Genomic DNA, 13,361 nt, shown 5'->3' with positions numbered 1-13,361 from the left:
AGTTGCACAGTGGTTTTATACCACTGACCCGACCAAACTCAGAAATGTGACTTTCATTGAGTCTGAAGCAGTAGATCTGGTCTACATGTGCTATTTCTATGCTTCCCGTAAAGTTTTTTTTGTGCACCAGCTGAAAATACAATATTTCTTTTGTTATCGGAAAGATATTTCACAGCGGTTTAGATGGTACAATGATTCTCAGCCAGTGACAAAATTAGGTGAACTTGGCGGTATACTGTGTTTCGATTTTTACATTCTGTAACGATATTTGAATGTTTGGTTAAGTGATACGCCGTGTCACTTTTTTGTTTTCTTCACTACTTGAGTCCTCTCTCTCTCTCTCTCTCTCTCTCTCTCTATCTATGCCACTTTCCACACAGACCTATCCCCGCCCAGTCACTCAAGGAGCGCATTTGTTGTTTCTTGACAACGAGACACTTACGTTCAGTCTGCATGGTCAGTGCAGCACATGCAACATTGTTGATCCCAACAATGCTGTTCTCACTTTGCTTCTTAAAAAAATCCACTAGTATTCTATAATTACACTTAGTTTGTTTCTTACATCTGCAAATGGCTAGTTTGTCTTTTCTTAGCAAGTTGGGCCTTAATCGTGTGAGCCGCTAATTGCTAGTTAGCTGGCTGTACTGAGTCAGAGCAAACGTAACTAGCTATACAGCCTGATAATACCAGTGACGGTGTAGATCTAAATCAGTATGTTTGTGCAACAGTGCCTGCTAAATCAGAGGAATATGCAAAGCGTGAATATGTTAGCTACATGAAGTAGTTAAGAGAACATTTAATGTAGCTAAAGATTATAGGGTCCCCTAGGAAACACTTAACACTTCGGTTCCTACCCTGTCACAATAATTCCATCTGATATTTTAATTTGTTGTCATGTCAAACAATAGTGTTCGAAGTTCCCACTATATTCTAATTATTTTACATTTTAGTCATTTAGCAGAAGCTCTTAATTCTAATCCAAAGCGAGGTAGGGTCACGGGCTACTCATCAAACACATTTAGAACTTTTGTCATTCAAAAACATAATGCCATCACTTGTTTTATTTATATATATATATATATATATATACACAGTGATATATTTTGGCTGTGTCTCACCAGCCCTGGGCAAACTATTTTATACTTTTTGCAACCAGGAAATGGCTGAGCAAATTCTGCATATTGCACGTCCATATGAATTCGACTGAATATTTTGTTTGGTTTTCTGTTTGAAACAGATCTCTTCACCAGAGGTATTGACATCCAGGCCGTCAATGTCGTCATCAACTTCGACTTCCCCAAGAATGCTGAGACATACCTGCATCGCATCGGACGATCAGGTATGGAAACCTTTTTATGTGCTTCTTTTGGTATTATGTCAATGCTTTCTATCTTCTTGTAATTTCTGAATGCTTTGTTTTGAGAACATGGCCACATGCTCATTCTATCCCTCTGTGATATTGTCTCTTAGGGAGGTTTGGCCACCTGGGCCTGGCCATCAACCTGATCACCTCTGAAGACCGCTTCAATCTGAAGTCCATCGAGGACCAGTTGGTCACCGACATCAAGCCTATCCCTGGCAGCATCGACAAGAGCCTGTACGTGGCAGAATTCCACGCCACCAACCCCAATTGCGAGGAGGGGCTGAAGGAGACTGGCCGCCAACAGGTGGAGCCCTAGAACTCCTCAACTGGTGAGTCATTCCCTCTGACATGCAATATGGCAAATTCCTCAGAAGACTAGTTGGATCCAGTACTTAATTGTTTAAAAAGCAGTATTTTATTTGTATATACACTGCTCAAAAAAAATAAAGGGAACACTTTAACAACACAATGTAACTCCAAGTCAATCACACTTCTGTGAAATCAAACTGTCCACTTAGGAAGCAACACTGATTGACAATAAATTTCACATGCTGTTGTGCAAATGGAATAGACAACAGGTGGAAATTATAGGCCATTAGCAAGACACCCCCAATAAAGGAGTGGTTCTGTAGGTGATAACCACAGACCACTTCTCAGTTCCTATGCTTCCTGGCTGATGTTTTGGTCACTTTTGAATGCTGGCGGTGCTTTCACTCTAGTGGTAGCATGAGACGGAGTCTACAACCCACACAAGTGGCTCAGGTAGTGCAGCTCATCCAGGATCGGACATCAATGCGAGCTGTGGCAAGAAGGTTTGCTGTGTCTGTCAGCGTAGTGTCCAGAGCATGGAGGCGCTACCAGGAGACAGGCCAGTACATCAGGAGACGTGGAGGAGGCCGTAGGAGGGCAACAACCCAGCAGCAGGACCGCTACCTCCACCTTTGTGCAAGGAGGAGCAGGAGGAGCACTGCCAGAGCCCTGCAAAATGACCTCCAGCAGGCCACAATGTGCATGTGTCTGCTCAAACGGTCAGAATCAGACTCCATGAGGGTGGCATGAGGGCCCGACGTCCACAGGTGGGGGTTGTGCTTACAGCCCAACACCGTGCAGGACGTTTGGCATTTGCCAGGGAACACCAAGATTGGCAAATTCGCCACTGGCGCCCTGTGCTCTTCACAGATGAAAGCAGGTTCACACTGAGCACGTGACAAATGTGACAGAGTCTGGAGACGCCGTGGAGAACGTTCTGCTGCCTGCAACATCCTCCAGCATGACCGGTTTGGCGGTTGGTCAGTCATGGTGTGGGGTGGCATTTCTTTGGGGGGCCGCACAGCCCTCCATGTGCTCGCCAGAGGTAGCCTGACTGCCATTAGGTACTGAGATGAGATCCTCAGACCGCTTGTGAGACCATATGCTGGTGCGGTTGGCCCTGGGTTCCTCCTAATGCAAGACAATGCTAGACCTCATGTGGCTGGAGTGTGTCAGCAGTTCCTGCAAGGGGAAGGCATTGATGCTATGGACTGGCCCGCCCGACCCCAGACCTGAATCCAATTGAGCACATCTGGGACATCATGTCTCGCTCCATCCACCACAGACTGTCCAGGAGTTGGCGGATGCTTTAGTCCAGGTCTGGGAGGAGATCCCTCAGGAAACCATCAGCCACCTCATCAGGAGCATGCCCAGGCGTTGTAGGGACACTACTGAGCCTCATTTTGACTTGTTTTAAGGACATTACATCAAAGTTGGATCAGCCTGTAGTGTGGTTTTCCACTTTAATTTTGAGTGTGACTCCAAATCCAGACCTCCATGGGTTGATAAATTTGATTTCTATTGATAATTTTTGTGTGATTTTGTTGTCAGCACATTCAACTATGTAAAGAAAAAAGTATTTAATAAGAATATTTCATTCATTCAGATCTAGGATGTGTTATTTTAGTGTTCCCTTTATTTTTTTGAGCAGTGTATTTGTATTTATATATAGTACCAGTCCAAAGTTTGGACACACCTTCTCATTCAAGGGTTTTCTTTATTTTTACTATTTTCTACATTGTAGAATAATAGTGAAGACATCCAAACTATGAAATAACACATGAAATCATGTGTTAAACAAAACAAAATATATTTTATTTTCTTCAAAGTAGCCACCCTTTGCCTTCATGACAACTTTGCACACTCTTGGCATTCTCAACCAGCTTCATGAGGAATGCTTTTCCAATAGTCTTGAAGGTGTTCCCACATATGCTGAGCACTTGTTGGCTGCTTTTCCTTCACTCTGTGGTCCAACTCATTCCAAACCATCACAATTTAGTTGAGGTCAGGTGATTGTGGAGGCCAGGTCATCTGATGCAGCACTCCATCACTCTCCTTGGTCAAATAGCCCTTACACAGCCTGGGGGTGTGTTGTCATTGTCCTGTTGAAAAACAAATGATAGTCCCACTTAGCGCAAACCAGATGGGATGGTGTATCGCTTCAGAATCCTGTGGCAGCCATGCTGGTTCAGTGTGCTTTGAATATTTAAAAAAAATCACTGACAGTGTCACCAGCAAAGCACCATCACACCACCACTTCCATGCTTCACGGTGGGAACCACACATGCGAAGATCATCCGTTCATCTACTCTGCTTCTCTCAAAGACACGGCGGTTCAAACCAAAAATCTCAAATTTGAACTCCAGACCAAAAGACAAATTTCCACCGGTCTAATGTCCATTGCTCTTGTTTCTTTGCCCAAGCAAGTCTCTTCTCCTTATTGGTGTCTTTTAGCGGTCGTTTCTTTGCAGCAATTAAACCATGAAGGCCTGATTCAGGCAGTCTCCTCCGAACAGTTGATGTTAAGTTGTTAGTTACTTGAACTCTGACGTTTATTTGGGCCGTTAACTCTAATGAACTTATCCTCTGCAAATCAAATCAAATTTTATTGGCAACATGTGTATAGCAGATGTTACTCCGGTTGTAGTGAAATGCTTGTGTTTCTAGCTCTAACAGTACAGTAATATCTAACAAAACACACATCTAAAGGAATGGAATTAAGAATATATAAAAACCTTTAGATGAGCAGTGTCAGAGCAGAATAGAATACAGTATATACAAGAGATGAGTAATACAAAATATGTAAAACTTATTAGTGTTCTACTATTAAAGTGGCCAGTGATTTCAAGTCTATGTGTATGGGGCAGCAGCCCCTCTGGACTGATGATGGCTGTTTAAAAGTCTGATGGCCTTGAGATAAAGGCTGTTTTTCAGTCTCTATGACCCAGATTTGATGCACTTGTACTGACTTTTCCTTCTGGATGATAGCGGGGTGAACAGGCAGTGGCTCGGGTGGTTGTTGTCCTTGATAATCTTTTTGGCTTTCCTGTGACATCGGGGGCTTTAGGTGTCCTGGAGGGCAGGTAGTTTGCCCCAGTGAAGCGTTGGTGATACAGCCCGACAGGATGCTCTCAATTGTGCATCAGTAAAAGTTTGAGGGTTTTAGGTGTCAAGCCAAATTTCTTCAGCCTCCTGAGGTTGAAGAGGAGCTGTTGCGCCTTCTTCACCACGCTGTCTGTGTGGGTGGAGCATTTCAGTTTGTCGGTGATGTATACACCGGAAACTAGAAGCTTTCCACCTTATCCACTGCGCTCCTGTCTGTGGATAGGGGGGTTCTCCCTCTGCTGTTTCCTGAAGTCCACGATCAGCTTCTTTTGTTGATGTTGAGTGAGAGGTTATTTTTCTGGCACCACACTCCTAGGGCCCTCACTTCCTTCCTGTAGGCTGTCTTGTAATTGTTGGAAATCAAGCCTACTATTGTTTTCGGGGGTAACTCTGGCTCTTCCTTTCCTGTGGCGGCCCTCATGAGCCAGTTCCATCATAGCGCTTGATGGTTTTTGCGACTGCACTTTCAAAGTTCTTTGCATGTTCTGTATTGACTGACCTTTATGTCTTAACGTTATGTTGGACTGTTGTTTCTCTTTGCTCATTTGAGCTGTTCTTGCCAAAGTAAGGACTTTGGTGTTACTAAATAGGGCTGTCTTCTGTACACCAACCCTACCTTGTCACACCTTGTCACAACACAACTGACTTGCTCAAACACATTAAGTATGAAATAAATTCCACTATTTAACTTAATAAGGCACACCTGTTAATTGAAATGCATTCCAGGTGACTACCTCATGAAGTTGGTTGAGAGAATGCAAAGCTGTCATCAAGACAAAGGGTGGCTACTTTGAATCTCAAATAAAATGTATTTTGATTTAACACTTTTTTTTGTTATTAAGTGTTATTTCATATTATCCTTATATTATTATATTATCCTTGAGATGATTATTTCATATCATCTCAAGGATGAGATGCATCCTGTTCCATTGATCATCTGAGCTCAATTTTGTGTCTCATAGCAAATTGTCTGAATACTTGTGTTAAATAAGATTTTATTTTTATACATTTGCAAAAATGTCATCTGTTTTTGCTTTGTGGTATTGTGTGTAGATTGAGGATTTTTTATTTAATCCATTTTTAGAAAATAAGAATAATGTAACAATATTTGGAAAAAGTAAAGGAGTCTGAATACTTTCTGAATGCACTGTATGTCTGACATTGCCAGTGAAAATGGCTAATATTTTAGGTCACCCCTAACTTGGATCTGAAATGGTCAGATGGGTGTAAGGAATATATTAAATTCCTCAGATGGCAAGCTGACTCGATTACCATCTTCCTTCTGTCTATCAAATAACTGTGGCTATAAAAGGGATACGGGATATATTGAATTGGGCGTGTGTGTGGGAGAGAGACATATATTTTTAATCCTTGCCACCTTATCTTCCATCCAGGACAACAGGATGTACCCGGCTTTTGCACAACATTCAGCTCTTGCAGCTCAGGCACCTCTTCAACTTATCTTTTCTCAATCTTCAGAACCTGGCACATGGATGTATTTGTTTTTGCTGATTTGTATGTCCTGTTCTTGTTCCCCTTTTTATTTAATTAAGAGATGCCTGCATTTTTTGGCTAAAATAGTCTTAACCATGTTGTTTTGCACCAAAGGTAACTTGCCAAATGCATCAGAGTGAGTTATCAGTCCTTTTTTGGCTTAAGACACACAGGCTTATGTTTTTTGGATTGTATTCTGGTATTGCAAGGTAATAATCAGCTGAAAAACTTGAGATAGTTGAGGAACATTACCTTAAAAAGAAAAGTAAGAACCATGCTAAATATTGATCCAAGTTGTATTGTTTCCTGCTGAATACATCATCCACTTTTATGGCTAGTAGGTTTGGGCGATATACTGTACACTGGGGTATTTCGAAATACTGACTGATTTTCAAAACTGTTTAAACTATGTTTCCTAAGTGGCTAGATGTCAAGATCAAGCTTCTTGGTTACAGCAGACATTCTAACCTGGGTACCAGTCTCTTTTTAGCTAACATTCCACTCCTTGCCACTCCTTGTCATTGCCAAAGACGGCTTTTCTGCCATCTTCAAATATGAACATTCTTTCATTAATGAGCTCGAGGAGAACATAGGAGTTGTTCCTAATTCGAATAACCCCCACCTCTCTCCTCCAATCACAACTGTTATCCTAATATTGGAACTCAACTTTTTTTCCCACCTCCACAGAACATAAACTCAGCAACAAAAAAAATTAACATCCTCTCACTATCAAATGTGTTTATTTTCAGTAAACTTGTTGAATCTTATGTTCATACAAATATGGGTAAAGGGTACCAAATGAGGGAGGTGGATGTCTTCCCTGTAACGCAGAGCATTGAGATTGCCTGCTATGACAACAAGCTCAGTCCGATGATGCTGTGACTCACCGCCCCAGACCATGACGGACCCTCCACCTCCAAATCAATCCCACTCCAGAGTACAGGCCTCGGTGTAACGCTCATTCCTTCGATATATGCGAATCTGACCATCACCCCTGGCGAGACAAAACTGTGACTCGTCAGTGAAGAGCACTTTTTGCCAGTCCTGTCTGGTTCAGCGACTGTGGGTTTGTGCCTATAGGTGATGTTTTTGCCAGGGATGTCTGGTGAGGACCTGCCTTACAACAGCCCTACAATCCCAGCCTCTCTCAGCCTATTGTGCACAGTCTGAGCACTGATGGAGGGATTGTGCGTTCGGTGTAACTCGGGCAGTTGTTGCCATCCTGTACCTGTCCCGCAGGTGTGATGTTCGGATGTACCGAACCTGTGCAGGTGTTGCACATGGTCTGCCACTGCGAGGACGATCAGCTGTCCGTCCTGTCTCCCTGTAGCGTTGTCTTAGGTGTCTCACTGTACAGACATGGCAATTTATTGCCCACATTTGCAGTCCTCATGCCTCCTTGCAGCATGCCTAAGGCACGTTCACGCAGATGAGCAGGGACCCTGGGCATCTTTCTTTTGGTGTTTTTCAGAGTCAGTAGAAAGGCCTCTTTAGTGTCCTAAGTTGTCATAACTGTGACCTTAAAACCCGCTACCTACAACAACAGCCGGTGAAATTGCAGAGCGCGATGTTCAAAATACAAAAATCGTAATTTTAAACATTCATGAAAATACATCATTTAAAAGCTTAACTTCTTGTTAATCCAACCTCATTGTCAGATTTCAAAGGCTTTACGGCAACAGCATACCATGCGATCTATCTGAGGACAGCGCCCCACACCAAAATACTTTTTCAACCAGCACATGTATCACAAAATCACAAATAGCGATTAAATTAATCACTTACCTTTGAAGATCTTCCTCTGTTTGCAATCCCAAGGGTCCCATCTACACAATGAATGGTCATTTTGTTCGATAAAGTCCTTCTTTATATCCAGAAAAGTCAGTTTAGTTGGCGCCAATGATCTCAGTAATCCACTCTTTCAACATGCATACAAACAAATCCAAAAAGTTACCAGTAAAGTTCGTCCAAACAAGTCATACGATGTTTCTAATTAGTCCTCAGGTACTCTAATATCTAAATAAACTATAATATTTAAGACTGAGTGTAGTATGTTGAATAGGGATGATGAATAACAAAGTGCGCACACCTCATTCACGTGCCAACAAGACCACTTTTCTAATGAGAGAGTACTTAGAGTTCTTCAAACTACACATTTTTCACAAAACAACCCTGAAACCCTTTCTAAAGACATCTAGTGGAAGCTATAGGAACTGCAATCGGAGTCCTATCTATTTGTATATCCCATAGGCAACCATATGAAATGACCTGTGACCTCAAAAAAAATATATTTCGGATGGATTTTCCTCAGGTTTTTGCCTGCGATATCAGTTCTGTTACACTCACAGACATTATTTTAACAGTTTTAGAAACTTCAGTGTTTTCTATCCAATGCTACCAAGTATATGCATATACTAGCTTCTGGACCTGAGTAACAGGCAGTTTACTTTGGGCACGTCAGTCATCCGAAATTCCGAACAATAACCAGCCTCCAAAACAGGTTCATTGCCTACCGTCTGTAAGCAGTTCGTGTCTTAACGACCGTTCCACAGGTGCCTGTTCATTCATTGTTTATGGTTCATTGACCAAGCATGGGAAACAGTGTTCAAACCCTTTACAATGAAGATCTGTGAAGTTAATTCGTAAAAAATCTTAAATATCTTTGGAAGACAGTGTCCTGAAAAAGGGATGTTTCTCTTTTTGCTAGTTTTTTTTGTATCTGGTTGCTGAGCAACTTAAACATTTTTGTCCAAATGAAATCAGTCTATCAGAAGTTGCTAGTTCACGTCAATTTTCTAAGTAAACCAAAACTTGATTGCATTGATTTTAGATGCATTCAAGATCCTTGTTGCCTAAATTGTTTTGTGAGTCTCAAAAAATCTATTGTATTTTTCAAATAGTGCCCCTTGTGTGCACTTCCGGTAATACAGTATACCCCAGTATGGTACAAAAAAGGTATGAAAATCTGGATAGCAAATTCTAAGCTACATATTTAATTGTTTTAATATGGTCAAAGAAAGGCAGTGAATAACATAGTCCCCCCAAAAATGTAAAGGATGTTTGTTCAGAAGTTTCAGTCCTTTATCTGAGAGATGTAAGAAAGATCAGGGAATGTTTTAGTTTTTTTATTACATGTACTTATTCTCTTATTTTAGGCACTAAACTACAGTATCTCCATATACTTCCATTCCTTTAAAAAATATATATATTTATTGATACCGGGGACCTTCAGACGAGTCGTGAGGCTTGTGGGCGTCCTAAAACTGAACACCATCGTGAGAGTCTCAGCTTTCCACAGAGGAGACATATTAGTGTGCATCCAAAACCAATGTTTTTGTGAGAGGACTGGTTTTACGGGATGTGTAATGGTCTGTCAAACACCGCTCTAACTCTGCCACCTAGCACCGCAGATGCCGAAGTGTGATATCGGCGGATGCTTAAACAGACTGCTTTTGATGGGAATTTTTGTATTGTTAATTAGATTTCCGCAAGGATGCAGAAATTGTATTCCAAGGGGTAACCTTAACAACCACAAAGGGTAAAGAAAGCATCTATGTTGGCGAGCCCATTCATTTACATGTGTTTTTGTTTGATATTAAGATGATATATTTTTAAGATTAAATGTATTCACAAACGGTTGGATAATAGATCCTTTGCTACAGCACTACTAACATCCAACTTCGACTTAAATAATGTCTCATCTGTACTAGAAATATCTAGCTGGTTGTGTGCAATGGACAGGCAGGCAGATTGGAAACTGGACATCTTGCTAGCATTATAGATTAAAAATAAATAAAAAACCAAAACATTTTATGCAGGCAGTGTTTATAGCTAGCTAGCTTCCTTAGCTGGGTAATCACACAAATGCCTGTATTAGAAAATGGCTACATAGCCGATGGCTTTGGGTTGCTTGAAAGTTGTCATTTTCTAAATGATCAACAGCTAGCTAGTTCCACAGCTTGACTCACACTTTCGGCGGCCCAGTCTGTCCAAACCGTAAAACATGTTTAGGTTAAACCTGATCTGTTATCGATGACAACCAGCTGGCTCAGGTCTTTGAAATACCTACAGTGATGTCGTTTTCTCAGCAATATTTCTGAATTCTGCTGATTTTTAAAAGTAACACTGCTTCTGCCTTGCCTCAAGCTAGCTAGGTTTACATGACATGCATGTCACTAGACACAGCTCCTATTTTTTTTTGTCTATCTTATATAAATTACTCAGACGTAAACGCCTGTGGTAATGTTCTCACTAGATACAAACCCACCAAACGTATGTTTTTAGTGGCACACAACATCTTTCGTGCATTGAATTACTGGTATTTCACCTTTGCTTCGTAGCTTGAAATAAGTGGTGAATCTTTTTCTTGCAGAGCGCCAAATTCAATTACAGAAATGCTCATTATAAAAATTCAGAAAACAAAACATATTTGACATAGGTTTAAAGATTAACTTCTTGTTAAACAAACCAGAGTCATATTTATAAAATGCTTTTCGGCAAAAGCATACTTAGCCCAGAACATACCTAGCCCAGAACATAGCCCAGTTGACAAATTATTACAAACAGTAACCAGCCAAGCAGAAGTGTTACAAAACTCAGAAATAGAGAGAAAATTAATCCCTTACCTTCGATGATCTTGGTGGTAATCAGAAGACATTCATTTACTCAATAAATGTTCCTTTTGTTCAATGAAGTCTCTTTATATCCAAAAACGGAGGTTTTCTTCAGTAATCCACAGGCTCAAACTCAGTCAAAACAATCAGACAAAAAATCCAAGTTGTATCCGTAAAGTTCATAGAAACATGTCAAACGATGTTTATATTCAATCCTCAGGTTGTTTTTTAGCCTAAATGATCTATAATATTTCCACCGGACAATAATGTCGCCAATATAAAAGGTAAACAAGAAATGCACATGCGCACATGAACTCGTTCAGACTGGTCTTACTCCCTCATTTATAAGAATACAAGCCTGAAACGATTTCTAAAGACTGTTGACATCTAGTGGAAGGCATAGGAACTGAAAATGGAGTCCTAAGTCAATGGATACTGTAATGGAATTGAATAGAAGACTACAAAACAAAACAAAAAACTACTATTTTTCTCAGGTTTTCACCTGCTAAATCAGTTATGTTCTACTCACAGACACCATTTGAACAATTTTGCAAACTTTAGCGTTTTCTATCCAAATCTATTTGGATCTATATCTATATGCATATCATATCTTCTGGGCCCGAGTAGCAGGCCGTTTAATTTCGTCATGCTTTTCATCCAAAATTCCGAATGCTGCCCCCTACCCTAGAGAGGTTAAATAAATGCCTTTTCAATGAGATTCCTTTTTCTTTCCCCCTTTGTGCGCTGGACTGAAGTAGTTGGCAGGGACACATGGCCCCATTCAAATATTTAGACTTGTCTTTCTCCCAAGATACGGAGCCTTCGGAAAGTATTCAGACCCCTTGACTTTTTCCACATTGTTACGTTAAAGCCTCATTCTGAAATGGATTAAATACATTTTTTTCCTGAATCCACACAGTACTCCATAATGTTTGCACATACAGAAGTATATTTGAAATTGAGCTCAGGTGCTTCCTGTTTCCATTGAGCATCCTTGAGATGTTTCTACAACTTGATTGGAGTCCACCTGTGGTAAATTCAATTGATTGGACATGATTTGGAAAGGCACACACCTGTCTATATAAGGTCCCACAGTTGACAGTGCATTTCAGGGCAAAAACCAAGCCATGAGGTCGAAGGAATTGTCCGTAGGGCTCCGAGACAGGATTGCAAAGAATTCTGCAGCATTGGCTGTACCCTGTGGCCTCCATCATTCTTAAATGAAAGATGTGTGCAACCACCAAGACTCTTCCTAGAGCTGGCTGCCCGGCCAAACTAAGCAATCGGGGGAGAAGGGCCTTGGTCAGGGACGTGACCAAGAACCTGACAGAGCTCCAGAGTTCCTCTGTGGAGATGGTTGCCCTTCTGGAAGGTTCTCCCATCTTTGCCACACTCCACCAATCAGGTCTTTATGGTAGAGTAGCCAGACAGAAGCCACTCATCAGTAAAATGCACATGACTGCACACTTGAAGTTTGTCAAAAGGCACCTAAAGGACTCTTGACAATGAGAAACAAGATTCTCTGGTTTGATGAAACCAAGATTGAACTCTTTGGCCTGAAAGAGTTTCGTCTGGAGGAAACATTGGCACCATCCCCAGGGTAAAGCATGGTGGTGGTGCCAGCATTGTGCTGTGTGGATGTTTTTCAGAGGCAGGAACTGGGGGACTAGTCAGGATCGAGGGAAAGACCACGCAGGAGTGGCTTCGGAACAAGTCTCAATGTACTTGAGTGGCCCAGCCAGAGCCCGGACTTGAACCCGATCGAAGATCTCTGGAGAGACCTGAAAGTAGCTGTGCAGTGACGCTCCCCATCCAACCTGACCGTGCTTGAGAGGATCTGCAGAGAAGAATGGGAGAAACTCCCCAAATACAGGTGTGCCAAGCTTGTAGCGTCATACCCAATAAGAATCGGCTGTAATTGCTGCCAAAGGTGTTCAACAAAGTACTGTGTAAATGCTCTGAATACTTATTTTAATGTGATCTTTCAGTTTATTTTTAATACATTTGCAAAAATGTCAACCTGTTTTGTTTTGTCGTTTTTATGGGTAATGTGTGTGTGTGTGTGTGTGTACAGTTCAAGTCGGAAGTTTACATACACTTAGGTTGGAGTCATTAAAACTAGTTTTTCAACCACTCCACACATTTCTTGTTAACAAACTATAGTTTTGGCAAGTCGGTTAGGACATCTAATTTGTGCATGACACAATTTTCCAACAACTGTTTACAGACAGATTATTTCACTTAGAATTCACTGTCTCACAATTCCAGTGGGTCAGAAGTTTACATACATTAAGTTGACAGTGCCTTTAGACAGCTTGGAAAATTATGGTATGGCTTTAGAAGCTTCTGATAGGCTAATTGACGCCATTTGAGTCAATTGGAGGTGTACCTGTGGATGTATTTCAACGCCTATCTTAAACTCAGTGCCTCTTTTTTTGACATCATGGGAAAATCAAAAGAAATCAGCCAAGACCTCA

At 41.3% G+C, this 13,361-nt stretch overlaps 1 protein-coding gene across 3 annotated transcripts in view; it reads left to right on the top strand.

Moving 5' to 3' along the window:
• The window catches only part of LOC112230019 (probable ATP-dependent RNA helicase ddx6), a 51,393-nt gene extending 38,806 nt beyond the window's left edge, over positions 1–12,587 (top strand). Inside the window, exons 12-14 of one of the 3 annotated variants that reach the window (XM_024396237.2) lie at positions 1,238–1,339; positions 1,471–1,692; positions 12,534–12,587. In XM_024396237.2, coding sequence (XP_024252005.1) covers positions 1,238–1,339; positions 1,471–1,679 — 311 coding nt within the window. In that variant the 3' untranslated portion in view covers positions 1,680–1,692; positions 12,534–12,587. Of the gene's footprint in view, positions 1–380; positions 457–1,237; positions 1,340–1,470; positions 1,693–6,171; positions 7,155–12,533 lie in introns of those variants that run through there. The other 2 variants (XM_024396236.2, XM_024396238.2) reach the window with 2 other exon arrangements.
• The last annotated feature ends 774 nt before the right edge of the window (positions 12,588–13,361 follow it).

Source organism: Oncorhynchus tshawytscha, linkage group LG31, assembly GCF_018296145.1.
Source record: "Oncorhynchus tshawytscha isolate Ot180627B linkage group LG31, Otsh_v2.0, whole genome shotgun sequence".
Taxonomy (NCBI): Eukaryota; Metazoa; Chordata; class Actinopteri; order Salmoniformes; family Salmonidae; genus Oncorhynchus; species Oncorhynchus tshawytscha.
Note: the sequence above shows the minus strand (reverse complement) of the source record. Positions and strands in the feature narration are given on the sequence as shown.